This window comes from Acomys russatus, chromosome X (assembly GCF_903995435.1).
Source record: "Acomys russatus chromosome X, mAcoRus1.1, whole genome shotgun sequence".
NCBI classification, from domain to species: Eukaryota; Metazoa; Chordata; class Mammalia; order Rodentia; family Muridae; genus Acomys; species Acomys russatus.
The window spans coordinates 31,912,157-31,929,581 of record NC_067169.1 but is presented as its reverse complement, the minus strand read 5'-3'; the positions used below and the strand labels follow the sequence as shown (position 1 = coordinate 31,929,581).

The window sequence follows — 17,425 nt, the reverse complement described above, 5'->3', positions numbered from 1 at the left end:
TCTACAGCGTACCATCATACCTCATGTTTCCCTTCTAACTTTATGCTCTCATTGTCTATGTACTTAAGACTTTCAATTTGTCAATCTTTTTTCTCTTGAGACAGGGTTTTTTTGTGTGGGCCTGGAGCTGTCTTGGAACTTACTTTGTAGACCAGACTGGCCTCAAATTCATATCGATCCACCTGCCTCTGCCTCCAGAGTGCTGGGATTACAGGTGTGCTACAGTAACTAATTGATGTATTGTAGCTTTTTTCATATTTACTAATGAAAGACTTTCTAGTTTTGAATAAGCCTACTTCTAGTTAAGGTTACCAGCAAATGTTCCTGAAGCAAGCTCATTTTTCTACTCTTTTGTTGTTCTTTGTTTTTTTTTTTTTGTTTTTTGTTTTGTTTTTTTTTTTGAGAGAGGGTTTCTCTGTATTACCTTGGCTATCCTGAACTTGCTTTGTATACCAGGTTGACCTCTGCCTCCCAAGTGCTGGGATTAAAGGTGTGAGCCACCACACCCAGCCTACTATCCATTTTTAACTTATGTTCTTCAAGTTCTATAGTGGGCTGTTAAGTACAAAGCAAAATTTTAGGCCAACATGTGAATTATTTCCCAGTCCTCGTTTTGTCAAGAGTATTCTGTATATGTAGTCAATGCATTTTTTTACTGTAGAGGCTGGGAGTGTAGCTAACTTTGCAGATGGCCTGGGTTTGCTTCCCAGCACTGTTTTAAACCTGGCGTGATGGTGCGGTATAAACCTGCAACTCAACATTTGGAAGATGAAGGGAGGACGATTAGAAGTTGAAGGTCAACTTTGGCTACATCAGAGCCATCTTTAAAATAAAACAAGAAAACTTGCTTCTTTACTGTTTCATAAGCATTTGAGGGGTATTTTCTTTTTCTTTCTTTCTTTTTTCCTTTTGTTTTTTTTGTTTGTTTTTTGTTTTTTAAGACAGGGTTTCTCTATGTAACAGCTCTGGCTGTCCTGGAACTGGCTCTGTAGTCCAGGCTGGCCTCAAACTCACAGAAATCCACCTGCCTCTGCCTTCCAGGTGCTGGGATTAAAGGTGTGCGCCCCCACACCCAGCTGAAGTATATTTTCTTTTCTTTTCTTTTTTTTTTTTAATTATTTATTTATTATGTATGCAATGTTGTATCTGCATGTACAACTTCATGCCAGAAGAGGGCACCAGATCTCATTATAGATGGTTGTGAGTCACTTTGTGGGTACTGGGAATTGAACTCAAGACCTCTGGAAGAGCAGCCAGTGCGCTTACCCTCTGAGCCATCTCTTCAGCCCTGAAGTATATTTTCTTTCACACGATCTTTTCCATGAACAATAGCTGTAGCAGCTAACACAGTAAATACTAAAACCAGGGACCTCGGTAAGCACTTTCTATTATTATTAACTAACTTCATCCACACAAGGTCATGATGAAAGTTTTATCACTTTCTTGAACAGATAAATAAATTGTGGCATGGCAAAGTGTATGGTCAAAGGTTCCTGTATATTGCAGGGCAAAGACTTGAACCTTAGCAATATAAGTTTCTCAGTCCAGGCTGTAGCTTCAACTACTGGCTGTTTTGTAATTATATTATCCCTTATCTACTTCTATACAAATCTCATTGCACTGTGTCCTACCTATCTTACCATGGTCTACTTAGTAATAAGGAGAAACTGAACATGGTGGCGTACGGCTGTAATCTCAGTACTTGAAAGGCCAAGGCAGGAGGATTAAAAGATCTAGTCTAGCATGAGCTATACAAAGAGACCCTGACTCAAAATAAAGAACAAAAATCAACAATAATAGAAAGATGCTCTGAAAAATAATACTTAAAAAAACAAACGACAAGCTGGACGGTGGTGGTACTCACTTTTAATCCCAGCACTCAGGAGGCAGAGGCAGGTGGATCTCTGTGAGTTCAAGGCCAGCCTGGTCTACAGAGTGAGTTCAAGGACAGCCAGGGCTAAAACAGAGAAATCCTGTCTCAAAACAATAACAACAACAACAAAACAAACAAACAAACAAACAAGCATGGTATAGCTTGGTGGTAAAGTACGATGCTTAGCATGTGTCAGGCTCTGGGTTCAAATCCTACCAAGATTTTAAAAAGCACTCCAGGAAGCAGAGGCAGGCAGACTGCTGTGAGTTCAAGGCCAGCCTAGTCTACAAAGCAAGTCCAGGACAGCCAAGGCTACACAGAGAAACCCTGAAAACCAAAAGAAAGAAAACAAAATCACAAAAACCATTCATGCATGTCCTGTATTTTATATACACACTATATGTGTATGTTTATGTATGATTATATATATGCACAATAAAATGTTGAAAGAAAAATATTCTTAAATGGTTATAATTTTTGCAGAGCATTATAGTAGACATCTGTAACCAACGTGGGAGGCTTAGGCAGGTCAATTATAACAAGTTTGAGACCAATCAGGACTATGCATTATATAGCAAGACTCTATCTCAAAGTACTAGGGTAAGATCAGGTAAAGCTGTGTGCCACCAAGTGACAACCTCAGATCAATCTCCAGAATCCACAAGGTGGAAGAAAGAACCAATTCTCCCAAGTTATTCTCTGACCTCCACTTGTGTGCCACAGCATATGCACATCCACATACATCAACACATGAGAAATAAATGTGTAAAACAAACAAACCACCTAGGCATGCTAGTCTATGCCTATAAATCCCAGCACTCGGAGGCTGAAGAATCAAGATCACTCTGAGTCTGAGTAGCCCAGACTGAACTACATACACAGTTAATTAATTCCAGGCTACATAGAACTGTATACCAAGATACTTGTCTCAAAAAAAAATTAGGGGGCTGCAAATGTGGCTTAGCAGTTAAGAGTACTGGCTGCTCAAGCCGGGTGTGGTGGCATACGCTTTTAATCCCAGCACTTGGGAGGCACAGGCAGGTGGATCACTGTGAGTTCAAGGCCAGCCTGGTCCACAAAGCAAGTCCAGGACAGCCAAGGTTAACACAGAGAAACCGTCTTGAAAAACCAAAAAAAAAAAAAAAAAAAAAAAAAAAGAGTGCTGGCTGCTCTTCCGGGGGACCCAAGTTCCATTCTCAGCAACCCCTGTCTGTAACTCCAGTTGTAGGGAATCCAAAACCCTCTAAATGTGTATGTACCTGGTTTCAACAGAGGCCAAAAAACATGCCATTATCTACCTGAAAAAAAAAACCACCAAATTATTTGTAGAAATAAAGTAAGTGAGCCGGGTGTGGTGGTGCACACCTTTAATCCCAGCACTTGGGAAGCAGAGGCAGAACTCTGTGAGTTCGAGGCCAGCCTGGTCTACAAAGGAGTCCAGGACAAGACAGCCAGGACAAGAGAAACCCTGTTTCGAAAAAACAAAACAAAATAAAATAAGTGTATAATTCAACTATCTCCTTTTCTGAGTCAGAGTATCACTATGTAGCCCTGCCTGGCCTTGAACTAACAAAGATCAACCTGCCTCGGCTTTCTGAGTACTGGGATTACAGGTGTGCGCCAACACACCCAGCCTCAATGCTTCCTTAAACAGTAATATGTTTTCCTGTTAGAACAGAAGAATGAAATGAAATTAAAAGGTTTTATTTTTTAACAGATCTAATGATAATTGTTATGTACTAGTATATATTAGATTTTGGTGTATAGCTCTAAAAAAAATTTTTTGTTTGTTTTTTTGAGATAGGATCTCTGTTAGCCTTGGCTGTCCTGGACTCGCTTTGTAGACCAAGCTGACCTCAAACTCACAGAGATCCACCTGCCTCCGCCTCCTGAGTGCTAGGATTAAAGGTGTGTGCCACCACACCCAGCTAGCTCTATAATTTTTATGTGAATTTTTTGTTTGTTAGTTTTTGTCTTTTGAGACAAGGTTATATTATATATCCCAGGCTGGCCTTAAACTTGTTGCAACCCCCTTGCCTCAGGTTTCAAAGTGTTGGGATTATGATCACACATCACCACCACACCCAGTTCATGCCTATATTCAAAAGACAACAGGGTAGGAAGTAGGGAGGTGGTTCAGTCAGTAAACTACCAGCTGCATGAGGACCTTTGTTCAGGTATCTAGCATCCATATAAAAATGGCTTAGTTGAATTGATGAGCTCCAGATTCAATGTGAGACCCTTAAAAATTAAGGTTTGGGCCAGGTATGATAGAGCATACCTTTAATCCCAGCACTCAGGAGTAGGCCAGACTGGTCTACATAAGTGTGTTCCAGGATAGGCAGGGCTACATAGAGAAAACCTGTCCCTGTTGATAGATAGATGGATTGATAGAAAAGAGTTCAGAGAGTAATCACAGACACTATCTCATGTGAAGGACATATCCTAAACCATACTGGGAAGGAGAGGGACGGAGGAAGGGAAACAAAGTGATATTCTCACACCTGTAGGTAAACCAAAACTGAAACATGAAAAGTGAAAACCACAAACGGCCTGGTATGGGTGTGGTGGGGTGAGTAGAATCAAGTCACTAGATGGTAACTGAAAAATTCAGACTAACCTAAAAGCCACAGGAAGCCCTAGTTTTCAAGGGTTTGTGAGTAGGTATATCACAAAGAACTAAAACCGCCCAATAGAGAAAAACATTTCAACCTTGCTCATAATAAAAGAAATATGATAAAAATGTCAATTGGGCTGGAGAAATGGCTCAATGGTTAGGACCACTTGCTGTTCTTACAGAAGAACTGGGGAACTGGGTGAGGTTTCCAGCACCCACATGGCAGCTCCCAACTGCCTGTAACTCCAGCAGAACTAATGTCTTCTACTGGACTCTAAGAACTACATGCACAAGGCACACAACACCCCCGACACACATACACAAACTCATACATACACATAAGAATAATAAATATTTTTTAAAAATGCTTATAAATGGGCTTGCAAGATCTATCAGTGGATAAAAGTACCTGCTGCATCTGGATAGTGGTGGCGCACACCTTTAATCCCAGCACTTGGGAGGCAGAGGCAGGTGGATCTCTGAGTTCGAGACCAGCCTGGTCTACAAAGCAAATTCCAGGACAGCCAAGACTATACAGAGAAACCCTATCTCAAAAAGAAAAATAACAGAAAAAGCCAATTCCCCGCAAATCTTCTCTGATCCTCATATATGAACCCATATTCACACATGCACTAACAACAATAAACTTATTTAATTTAAATTCTAATCAAAGTAAGGCATTGTCTTTTACCTACCAATATTTATTTGTTTCTCAAGACAGTTTTTTTCTATGTAGCCCTGGCTATCTCAGAACTCATTCTGTAGACCAGGCTGGCCTCAAGCAAACGTGGAAGTCGGCCTGCCTCTAGGATCAAAGGCATGCCGCGCTGTATCCAGCTACTACCTACCAAAATTTAAAGATTAAAAAAATAAAACAGGGAGGCAGAGGCAGGCAGACTAATGAGTTCAAGGCCAGCCTGGTCTACAGAGTGAGTTCCAGGACAGCTAAGACTACACAGAGAAACCCTGTCTCGAAAAACAAAACAACAACAAAAGATCTAACTTAGTAGTTCTGAGGTTTGCAGAGGTAAACAATCTCTATTAACATCTGAATAGAATTAGCTTTTACCTAGCAATTCTGCTTGACTTACTATCCAGACATTCTCATTTGAATAAAAAAGGTTATTCACCAAACCACTACTTTGTACCATGCAAAATCTGGAAACAAGCTAAAAACTGGCTTAAAAAAAAAAAAAAAAGACAATCCTTTAATCCCAGCACTCTCGGGAGGCAGAGGTGGGCGGATCGCTGTGAGTTCGAGGCCAGCCAGGTCTACAAAGTGAGTCCAGGACAGCCAAGGCTAACACAGAGAGACCCTGTCTCGAAAAACCAAAACAAAACAAAAAACAAACAAACAAACAAACAAAAAAAAAAAAAAACAATCCATACAAGGTAAAAGAATGTCACTATTCAAAACAAGATTTGATGGCCAGTAAGATAGTTCAGGAGGTAAGGGCACTTTTTGCCAAGCCTATTAAATTGAGTTTGATAAACCGTGGAACACACATGGTGGACGAGAACCAATTCTTCTAAGCAGTCCTTTGACTTCCATATGTGTATTGTGGCACAGACAGACAGACACACACACAGACAGAACTTTCACTTCTCTTTTAAAAACAAACAAACAAACAGGGCTGTAGAGATGGCTCAGAGGTTAAGAACACTGCCTGCTCTTCCAAAGGTCCTAAGTTCAATTCCCAGCAACCACATGGTGGCTGATAACCATCTATAATGAGATCTGGTGCCCTCTTCTAGCATGCAGGCACACATGCATGCAGAAATAAATCTTAAAAAAAAACAAAAAGCAAACAGTAAGTTTCTGAAATAATTTGAACACACTTGCCAAAAGAATTAGGTAGATCCCATGCCAGCTCTCCAAGGCTAATCAAATAGGAAAAAATAAATAAGGCAAACACCCTACATCAGTGTAAATTAAAAACAAAGAGCCAGGCAGCGGCTCATGTCTTTAGTTCCAGGATTCAGAAAGCAGAGGCAGGTGGATCTCTGTGGACTTCGAGGCTAGCTTGGTCTACATAGTGGGTTCCTGGTCAGCCAAGGCTAAACAAAGAAACCTTATCTTGAAAAAACAAGCAAACAAAACAATCTGGATGTGGCCTGACTGGGTCCTTGACAGGGTCCCATAGGCTGAAATAATCTGAAGCCTTGACTGGGAAGATCCATTTCCTAGCTTACTCTTATGGTTGTTGCTAGGGTTCAATTCCATATGGGCCTGAGGCCTCAATTCTTCATGAGCTGTAGGCCCAAGACCTTCCTTGGTTGTTTGCCATATAAGTCTTTCCATCAGCCTTTTAAAAATATGATAGCCAGCTTCCTTAGCATGAGAGAGAAGGAAGGTGGTCTTGTAGTCATATAAATGGTATTCCTTCAGTTTCCCACTCTGCTTTCTCTTGACAGAGTCTTGCTATGTTATAAAGGCTGATCTCAAATTGCCAAATTGCTAGGCTCAAATGATCCTCCTTTAAAATAAAAAGGAGCTGCTTTTCCAAACTAAGAAAATCTTTCATTCTCTTGTCATCTTATTATATTTTATTTGCTTGTGCCTCCAGGCAACATTTTTATTTTTTATTTTATCTATCTTATCTATCTATCTATCTATCCATCCATCCATCCATCTTTTGTTTTTTCGAGACAGGGTTTCTCTGTGTAGCACAGGCTATACTAGAATTGTCTTTGTAGATCAAGTTGGCCTCAAAATTAGAGATCCACCTGCCTCTGCCTCCACTCACAGGTAGATCCCTGTGAATTTGAGACCAGCCTACATACTAAGACCTTGTCTCAAACCCACTCCCCCCAAAATAGTAAACAACTTTAAAAAATAGAATATTTGAGCCGGGTGTGGTGGCACTTGACTTAAATCCCAGCACTCAGGAGGCAGAGGCAGGTGGATGACCAAGGGCAGCCTGGTCTACAAAGTGAGTCCAGAACAGCCAAGGCTACACAGAGAGACCCTGTCTCAAACAAACAAAATAATAGAATATTTGAATAAAAGGTATTTTATAAAAAGCATACCTGGGGCTTGTGGGATGACCCAGTGGGTATAGGCATTTCCCTCAAAGCCTAACAATCTGAGTTTGCTCCCTGGAACCTTATAAAAAACAGAGAACCAGCCGGGCGAGATGGCGCACGCCTTTAATCCCAGCACTCGGGAGGCAGAGGCAGGCGGATCGCTGTGAGTTCGAGGCCAGCCTGGACTACGAAACGAAGCCAGCCTGGACTACAAAACGAGTCCAGGACAATCAAGGCTACACAGAGAAACCCTGTCTCGAAAAATCAAAACAAAAAAAAACAAAAACAAAAACAAAAAAAAAACAGAGAACCAACACCTCAAGCTGTCCTATGACAGCCATGCTCATGTCATGGCAAAATTACTTGTATACATTCATGCACACAATACACACACAATAAGGGTATTTTTAATCATAGATTCTCATTTTGTACATGGCCTACACTTCAATGCAAACAATCCTTAGAGAAATGTGCTTGTTATGGAGTGTCGTCAGTCGTCCCTATGATCCCAGCACTTGGGAAGCTGAAGTAGGGCTGCCACAAAAGAAAAGCCAACCAAGGTTACATACATACCAAGTTTACAGACAGCCTGGGCTAGTGTGGGATGGCCCCCGTCTCAACAAAAGGAAGAGGGTGGCATGCTTTGGGCCAGAAAAAGAAAAGGTGTGTTTCTAGGCTACTGGCCTATCTTTATCACCACTCTATGTTGATTTTCCTTTTTTTTTTAAATAATTTGTTTTTATTTTATGTGCACTGGTGCCCTGCCTGCATTTATGTCTGTGTGAAGGTGCCAGATCTTGGAGTTACAGAGAACTGTGAGATGCCATGTGGGTGCTGGGAACCGAACCTGAGTCCTTTGGAAGAGCAATCTTAACTGCTGAGCCATCTCTCCAGCCCTTACCTTGATTTTTCTATAAAGAAAAAAGATAGATGGTCAGGCGTGGTGCCACACACCTATAATCCCAGCACTCAGGAGGCAGAGGCAGATGGACCTCTGTGAGTTCAAGGCCAGCCTGGTTTACAAAGTGAATCCAGGACAGCCAAGGCTGTCTTGAAACCAAAAAAAAAAAAAAAAAAAAAAGATAGATGAAAATGTGTGAGAGTTACAAGCAATTCTTATTCTCAGAAGGCATAATAAAGGTCATAATGTAGACACTTTGGAAAAACAACACAGAAATCAACACTCAAAACAATAAATTCTAATAAAAATTAATTTGACAACATAGGACACATTGACTATTTTATGTGCCCTTTTCACAAGTAATAAAATTTAATTAGTCACAAGTGGAAACAGAATTTCAACTAAGGAAATAAACTGAATTGTAAAAAAACAAACAAAAAGACATGGTCCAAGTATGAGTAGATTTTTGTTTTGTTTTGTGATTTTGAGACAGGGTCTCATACAGCTCTGGCTGTCCTGAAACTCACTATGTAGCCCAGGCTGGCCTCCAACTCAAAAATATGCCTGCCTCTGCCTCCCAAGTACTGTGATTAAAGGTGTGTGCCACCACACACAGATCAATTGTGAACAGATCTTAAATGTTGTGGGAGCCAGGTGTGGTGGCGCACGCCTTTAATCCCAGCACTCGGGAGGCAAAGGCAGGTGGATTGCTGTGAGTTCGAGGCCAGCCTGGTCTACAAAGTAAGTCCAGGATGGCCAAGGCTACACAGAGAAACCCTGTCTCGAAAAACCAAAAAAAAAAAAAAAAAAAAAAAAATGTTGTGGGATAAAATTAATATAGCCACTGTGGAAATCAGTTTAAATATTATTTGCACCCTCTGTGTTTATTGGTGCTTTATTCACTATAGCAAAGACTTAGAATCAAGTTAGTTGTCAGACAGCAAATGAATCGATAATGAAAATTATCCATTAATTCCTTCTCATTTATAGTTTGTCTTAGCTGAACTTTGTTCAAATATTTTTCTTTTTCTTTTTACATTTTTATATATTTTATTATAAAAATCCTTGCAAATAAATAAAAACATATACCAAAATTAACCAAACCCAATTGAATCTCTACACAGTCAGAACAGAGCTTCATATTATATTTTGCACTTACAGTATCAATTTTTTGGTTTTTTGAGACAGGGTTTCTCTGTGTAGCCTTGACTGTCCTGGAGTTGCTTTGTAAACTAGGCTGGCCTCAAACTCACAGCTAAATATTTTATGTACTTATTCACCACCAAACCAAAAGGCCCAGCAATTAGCTTTATGTCCTCTTTCATAACTCAAGTTCGTTATCTATAGTCAGTCATGCCTTATGCCCTTATATTTAGCCTTTCTTGTTTTTTCTTCATGTACATTTGTTAACATATAATTGGCTACATTCTGCATATGAGAGAAAACATAAGGTTTGTTCTTTCTGTAATTGTGTGGCCTTACTTAATGTACTTTTTAAGTCCATCCATTTTCATGTTTGTTTGTTTGTTTCTTTGTTTTTCACAATAGGACTTCACTATGTAGTTCTGGCTGGCTTGGGACTCACTATGTATACTTGAACCAGACCTCAGGCTGACTTCGAACTCACAGAGATCCATGTGCTACCGCACATGGCCTCCTGTAAATTTTTAAAAAATATTTATTTATTATTTATTTCTTTTGTATGTGTGTACACCTGAAGGGCAGAAGAGGGCATCAGATCTCATTATAGATGGTTGTGAACCACCATGTGGTTGCTGGGAATTGAACTCAGGACCTCTGGAAGAACAGCCAGTGCTCTTAACCTCTGAGCCATCTCTCCAGCCCTCCTGTAAATTTTTTAACTTAATTTTTCTTTAGAGCTCGGTAGCATTCCATTTTTTAATACATTATCCATTAAAGGCATGTGCCACCACCACCTGGTGAGAATATTTTTAAAAAGTAATACCAACTACTTTGTAGAGCTCAGATATTAAAATACATGAACATTCAAAGTACCTAACACTACATGAAACAAGAAAAAAAAATCACATTTCTTTCCTTTGAAATTTAACTCCCTAAAAAATATAAAATCTAAACAGAACCTATTGGCAAGAAATCTATTATAATGAATCTTGTAAAGAATACCCCCCCCAAAGTGCTGAGAGATACAGGTCCAATGGTATAGCATTTAACTAGTATGCAAAAACCCTGTGTTCCATCCCTAGAAATGGTGGAAAAGGGTGATCGAATATAGACTCTATTTTATGTGAATTTAATCTTCCCTACATACAACTTCTCCAATCAAGGCCAACAAATGACACAGAAGACGACATCCAAATACCTTCCAGTTGGGTATGGTAGCATACAACTGTAATCCTAGTATTCTGGCAGTTGAGGTCAGGGAATCACAAGTTTGAGACAGGCCTGGCCTGGGATACATAGCGGGACCTTGTCTCAAAAAAGAAAAGAAAAAGAAAGACAAATGAATATTACATTATAATGTGAAAATGTGAAGATAACTAAAAGAAAGTACTGCCTGTATATAGATGTTCTCATTGCAGCTTCTTCTGCATGATTTCCCCTGCCCCCCGGACAGGGTTTCTCTGTGTAGCCTTAGCTGTCCTGGACTCACTTTATAGACCAGGCTGGCCCAGTCTACAGCAACCCATCTGCCTCTGCCTCCCTAGTGCTGGGATTAAAGGTGTGAGCCTCCATTCCTGGCCCTGCATGACTCTTTATTTTTTAAAAAATTTGGAAGTTTGGGGGCCAGAGAGATGGTTCAACAGTTATGAGCACTTGCTGCTCTAGTGTTCAGATCCCAGCAGCATGTCAGGAGACTCACAACTGCCTGTAACTCCAGCTCCAGGGAATTCAACGCCCTCTTCTGGCCTGCACAAGTACCCACATTCATATGCACATACCTCAACACATAGATTTAATTAAAAATATTTTTTTCAATAAAACCTTGGCAATACAGCCTGGTCTACAAAGTGAGTCCAGGATGGCCAAGGCTACACAGAGAAACCCTGTCTCAAAAAACCAAAAAAACCTTGGCAATAGCTAAAACAATGTAGCTAGATTGCTTTATTTATTAATATCTATGACAGAAAAGGGAAAGTTCATGAAGTTGGCAAATAGAGAAAAAAAAATAACAGAAATGGTTCCTTCCTGAACTATATATACTCTTGTCCAGCCCCGATTGTCTTATCAGAGATTCTGAGAAGGGGAGAAAATACAAAGTCTGGAAGATGGGTTATAAAATCGTACCGTAAAAGCAACAGAATCTCATCTACCATATATTATCCCTTCCAAACTACATAACATTTAGACGTGGTGGTGGCACATGCCTTTAATCTCAGCACTTGGGAGGAAGAGGCAGGCAGATCACTGTGTGTTCAAAGCCAGGGAGTCCAAGACAGCCAAGGCAACACAGAGAGACCCTGTCTAGAAAAACAATCAAAAAATGAATTCTTTGGGGCTGGAGAGATGGCTCAGTGGTTAAGAACACTGCCTGCTCTTCCAAAGGACGCGGGTTCAATTCCCTGCACAACATGGTGGTTCAAAATTGTCTGTAACTCTAGTTCTAGGGATTCTGACACCTTCATACTAATGCACATAGAATAATTAAACAAATAACATTCACACAAACTACACACAATTCTATATATCTCATACTATGCCAAGTGTCCTATCAATTCATTCTTCACAATAATCCTAATATGATGCACATAGCAGCAACCCTACTACTTTCTAGACAATTCGATTGAGGAGTGTAGCTTGAGAAGTATGCCCAAGGTTACAGAATTATTAAGTGGCAGAGAGCCAAGAGTCTTGACTCTAAAAACTATACTATTTACCCACTACTACACTACTTATTACCACAGTAGAGATGAAAGAGCACTGGGTTCTAGACTTAGCTTCATCCCTTGGGCAAATCACCTGACCTTAACCTAGCAGTGTATCATCAGGAAATGAGGCCAATGTCAGCTGCCCAACCTTCTCTACAGCATCTGAGTGATGATAATAGAGTTAATGCATTTGCAAATATGTTATAAAAATGAGAGCCGGGCGTGGTGGCGCACGCCTTTAATCCCAGCACTCGGGAGGCAGAGGTAGGCGGATCGCTGTGAGTTCGAGGCCAGCTTGGTCTACAAAGTGAGTCCAGGATGGCCAAGGCTACACAGAGAAACCCTGTCTCGAAAAACCAAAAAAAAAAAAAAAAAAGATAGGACACGATATAAATGCAAGGTTTTCTTAAGGTGGATCCAAGTATCATATTTTAGCTTTCAAAATGGTTTGTAGACCTAAAAGCATGTTTAGTAATAGTTAAATTTTTACAAGGTTTTTATTCCTAATTATGTGTATGTATGTGGGTATGTACAGGTGCCCACAGAGGACAGAGACATTACAGTTCCCTGAAACTGGAGTTACAGGCCACTAGGAGTTGAACTCTGGTCTTCTATAAGAGCAGTTGTGCTCTTAATGGCTGAGACATCTCTCTTGCCCCTAGTCAAATCATCTTTTAACATTCCCAAGCAGAAAGTTAGTTAAAAACAAAAACATTGGGACATTTTAGAAAAAACAAAAAGAGTTAAATGACCAGTTTGATAGGACACTGTAGACTACATACTGAGGGCCTGTCTGGTAATAACCACACACATACAGTGGCAACTTGACATATGTGGCACATGCCTAAAATAACAACATATAGAGTACTAAGGTAGAAGGATTGTGAGGCCAGCTTGGGCTACACAGTGAAATACTATCTCAAAAAACAGACTTGAGACTGCCAAAATAGTTCAGTGGGTAAAAGCACTTGTTGCTAACCTGAGTTTGATCTGTAGGGACCCATGTGGTAAATGTCTTCTGACCACCACACATGTAGTATGAGACACACACACACACACACACACACACACACACACACAGAGACACGGACACATAAGTAAATACCAGTTGGTGCTAACTACCAGTGGTGGTGGTATCAGTTAGTGCCAGCAGTTGGGAAGGATGACTAGGTGGAGCCCAGGCTACTCTAGACCCATGTTATTATATACTTGTCAAAATCCATAAATGTATAACATCACTGAACCCTGTGAACTACGGGGTTAGTTAGTAATCTGTATCTGTGGTACCTGAATAATTGTTAACAAATTGTGACATTACTACAACATGTCAACAAGGGGAAAAGCTATGTGTGAGCAGGAATATGAGAACTCTGTACTTTCTACTCAAATTTCTGTAAATTGACAAATTGTTCAAGTGTCTTAGCTTTCTTAAGTTCAACTTTATGAAATAGGAAGTAATATTAGTGAACATAATTCTTTGATTTTGAAAATGCCTGTAATATTTAATAATGTATACTTAAGTTTCTTTTTTGTTTATTTTGTTTTTCAAGGCAGGGTTTCTCTTGTGTAATAGCCCTGGCTGTCCTGGAACTCACAGACATCCACCTGCCACTACTTCCCAAGTATTAGGATTAAAGGTGTGCAGTGTACCATCACACTGAGCATATACCCCATTGCTTAGATCAGTGCTGCCCGATAGAATTTTATTCAATGATGCCAATATCTTCCAGCCAGGTGCAGTAGGTCACACTTGGAGAGCTGAGGCAAAAGGATGACTGCTGATTTGAAGTTGGTATGGGCTACATACTGAGTTCCACGTCAGCATGACAATGAGACGCTGGCTTTCAAAAAACAAACAAAAACCCCAGAAACTGTCCTAGATTTGCTGTAATATGCACAGCTATATTAATGCTACTGAAATACTTGAAATCTGGTTAGTATAATTGAAAAAGAAAAGCTTAAAACTTTATTTAACCCTAACAAATTGAAGCTGGGCCCAGTAAGTACAGAACTATAATGCCCACTACTCAGTCCCTAGTAGTAAAAAAATAAAAATATTAGCTAACTAAATGTGGCCAATGCCTGTAACACCAGCAGTTTTAAGACAATTCTTTGCCAGGCATGGTGGTGGTGCATGCCTTTAATCCCACCATCCAGGAGAGAGGCAGGTGGTTTGAGGCCAGCTTAGTCTACAAAGTGAGTTCAGGACAGCCAACTACACAGAGAAACCCTGTCTCGAAAAACCAAAAAGACAGACAATTCCTCAAATGACACCTAGAATATACTGCAATATTACTTTTAGAAAAGTCACCTCAAGAGCCTGTTGAAATGAATGTAGTTATGAAACCATGCTATAATTAATCAACTGAGCGGGTCAAGAGAGACTAGGTACCTACACCTAGGAGTTCAAGGCTAGCCAAAAGAACACAGCAAGATTCTGTCTCTTTTTTAACAAGTGGGTATAGTAATCCCACTTGCACAGCACTTGGGAGGCCAGACCAGACACTGCCTCAAAGAATAAAAGGAACTACGCAGATGATTTGAACCAGGAACCAACAGAGCCCATCTCCAGTTTTCTTCACTTCAAGTCCTATAATATAAATAATAAAATTGTGTTTCTCAAGTCCTCCAATATTTAAAAAGCAACTGAGTTTAACATCATTTCCTGAAAAACAAAAATACAGAGGTTAAGTTAGAAAAAGGAGTATTTTCTCAGGTTCCTAATCTAGAATGAATAAATTGAAGATCATGAATGAGCAACTAAAAATTAAGTTTTACAGACACAAGCTATTCACTCAATTTTGAACTGAAAATTCAAGAAGTAATGTTAATTTCTATTCTATTTTATAGTCAGGTAGAAACCAGAAGAAAGATTTCCAGGAAAGCATGGGCAAACAAATAAAAATAAAAATAAGACAATAGACATACAAGACTATTCATATCCAGGTATTAATGAGGGCTCTAAACTCCAAGTCATTACCTCTTCTCCTAGTTTAAAATACTAGTTGATTAAACCTTACTTACTAATTCAATGACTTTTTGTCCTTATTCCAGTGGCATAAAAGGGAACTTATGTCCTTAATTGCAGTGGCTTTTTATCAGAGTTCTCCCTTGGGGAACCTATGAAATCAAACACTGAGATTGGCTCCCCACCTTCAGGGAATAAATGTCCAAAGTGACAGTGTTGAATCCCTAAAGAACTGTTGGGCCACAGCTTCCCTTCCAGTCCTACAAGCAGTACATCCTTCTTTTATGAGACAGAATAACATGAAAATGCATGACCTTAGAAAAAAAAAGCACCAAAAGGCCAGAGTGGTGGCTCCCGGCACTAGGGAAACTAAGGCAAGAGGGTCACGGTACATTTAAGGCAAGCCTCGGATACATAGTCAGATAAGGCCAGGCTGCTAAAGAGTAAGAACCCATTTCAAAAAAGCAAAAAAGGGAGGGAGAAAAGGAGCAGGCCCTAAAAAGCCAATTCTTGACACTGCTCAAATGTAAACCAGACCTTTGTTCTCCCTTTTGAAGTTCATGAATGGCATTAGAAAATATTATTTCGTAACTTCATACAGGAGTGGCTTTTAAGATTAGTCAAATACATAATTAAGTAATTCTAAATAGCCCTCAGTGGTCAAGCAGGGTGTCCAACGACTCGAGCAGTTTCAATATGTTCTCCTGCAAGGAAAAAGGATGGAATTTCCACCTTTTCAATACCATACACCCCAGTTCTTGGTTCCAGGGCCAGAAAACCCTGTACCCTATTCGTTGTGCAATCATCGTCAAAACTCCACCCACTGAGCTCCAGAACAAGTGGATTTCTCCCATTCTGAAAGAGATCTCAATTTTCTTGTATCCAGGGAGATACTGAAAACTCCTTGACATGAGTCAAGTAAGGCTAGGGGGAACAAACAGTCCAGCTCCTCTGCTAGATTAAGAAAGACCAAAAACCCAAGCCCAGGAGGCACTCAAGTTTCCACTTACCAAATTAAAAAGAAAGAAAAGAAAGAAGCTAGTAGCAAGAATGGGGAAACTGCTATCAGAAGATGCTGGTTCTCCAGCATCACTACCTCATTCCCAGCCTCACGCTCATGGCAGGTTGGTGATGCCCAGAGACCAAGCCCCGGGAGCCCCATGGCGTCCCCCGCGTAGCCGCCCGCGCAGTGGCGCGGGGAGGGGGGCGAAGGAAAGGGGGGGAAGGGGCGAAACGCAGCCCAGGCTCCCGCGTTGTTATCTTACTGCGCAACAGCCTCAGCTCCGAGGCCGGGGAGCACCCCGCAGCGCGCCCTACGCACCTGCCCAATGCTGCGAGGACTATCCTGTACCCCGGTGAGCCCCCACCCCCACACTGCCGCCTCCACCGGCAGCGGAGTCCCAGAGCACAGTGACCACACCGGCTGAGACAGAACACCTGACACCCCGGAGCAGCACCGGCCGCACGTGGCTGTCACACCTGGAGCGCCCCTGCCTAGCACCCCTTTGCCCTCACAGCGAGGGGTCCACCCTGCCTGCCCCGAAACCCTTACCGCCGAGTGCCTCCAAGTCCCAAACATTGTCCCTTCTCACCCTATCCATTTCAGTCCCACACCCCCCACCTGCTCCAACTATCATCACGCTGAAGGAAAAGGGGGAATGGGCCGGATGTTCGTCCCGTGGCTAAAGGTAAAGGGGGTAAGTGAAGAGGTGAACCCCGAAAAAGGTAACCCAATCATCCCCGCGACCCAAGTACAACGAAGGCGTCCCCTCCACTGACCTTCTGCTGGGGGCTGCGTAGCCGTCCGCTCTGTCCGCCCTCAACAGTCTCCTCGGAACCGCCACCTCTTCCCCGCGTTGCCTCCTCAAGCCGAGTCGCCATGAGGTGACGGCAGCAACCAAACAAGCGGCTGGACCAGGGGCACGGAACCTCGCAGGGGATTGGGCCCCGCCCCCTTCACACTCCAGCCAATCGTATCGTGAGAGTCTTCCACGTGACCGGAGGAGGTTGGCTACGGAGGGAAGGCCACTTGATGGGGGTGGGGAGCATCGAATTTTGGGCTGGGCTTCTGCAAGGACCGAAGGGCAGACAGAGGCCGCTGGAGTCTGCGCGGACAGGAAAACGGAGTAGACTACAAGTCCCAGAAGAATGTGCGGCCAAGGCGTCCAGCCACGGATCCGGATAGGAGCGT

At 41.5% G+C, this 17,425-nt stretch overlaps 1 protein-coding gene across 1 annotated transcript in view; it reads right to left on the bottom strand.

Annotated features, from left to right (window-relative positions):
* Txlng (taxilin gamma) overlaps positions 1 to 17,179 on the bottom strand; it is a 50,543-nt gene extending 33,364 nt beyond the window's left edge. Inside the window, exon 1 of the mRNA XM_051142336.1 lies at positions 17,014 to 17,179. Within this exon, the coding sequence (XP_050998293.1) occupies positions 17,014 to 17,115 (102 nt within the window). The 5' untranslated portion in view covers positions 17,116 to 17,179. The remainder of the gene's footprint in view (positions 1 to 17,013) is intronic.
* Between the last annotated feature and the right edge of the window lie 246 nt (positions 17,180 to 17,425).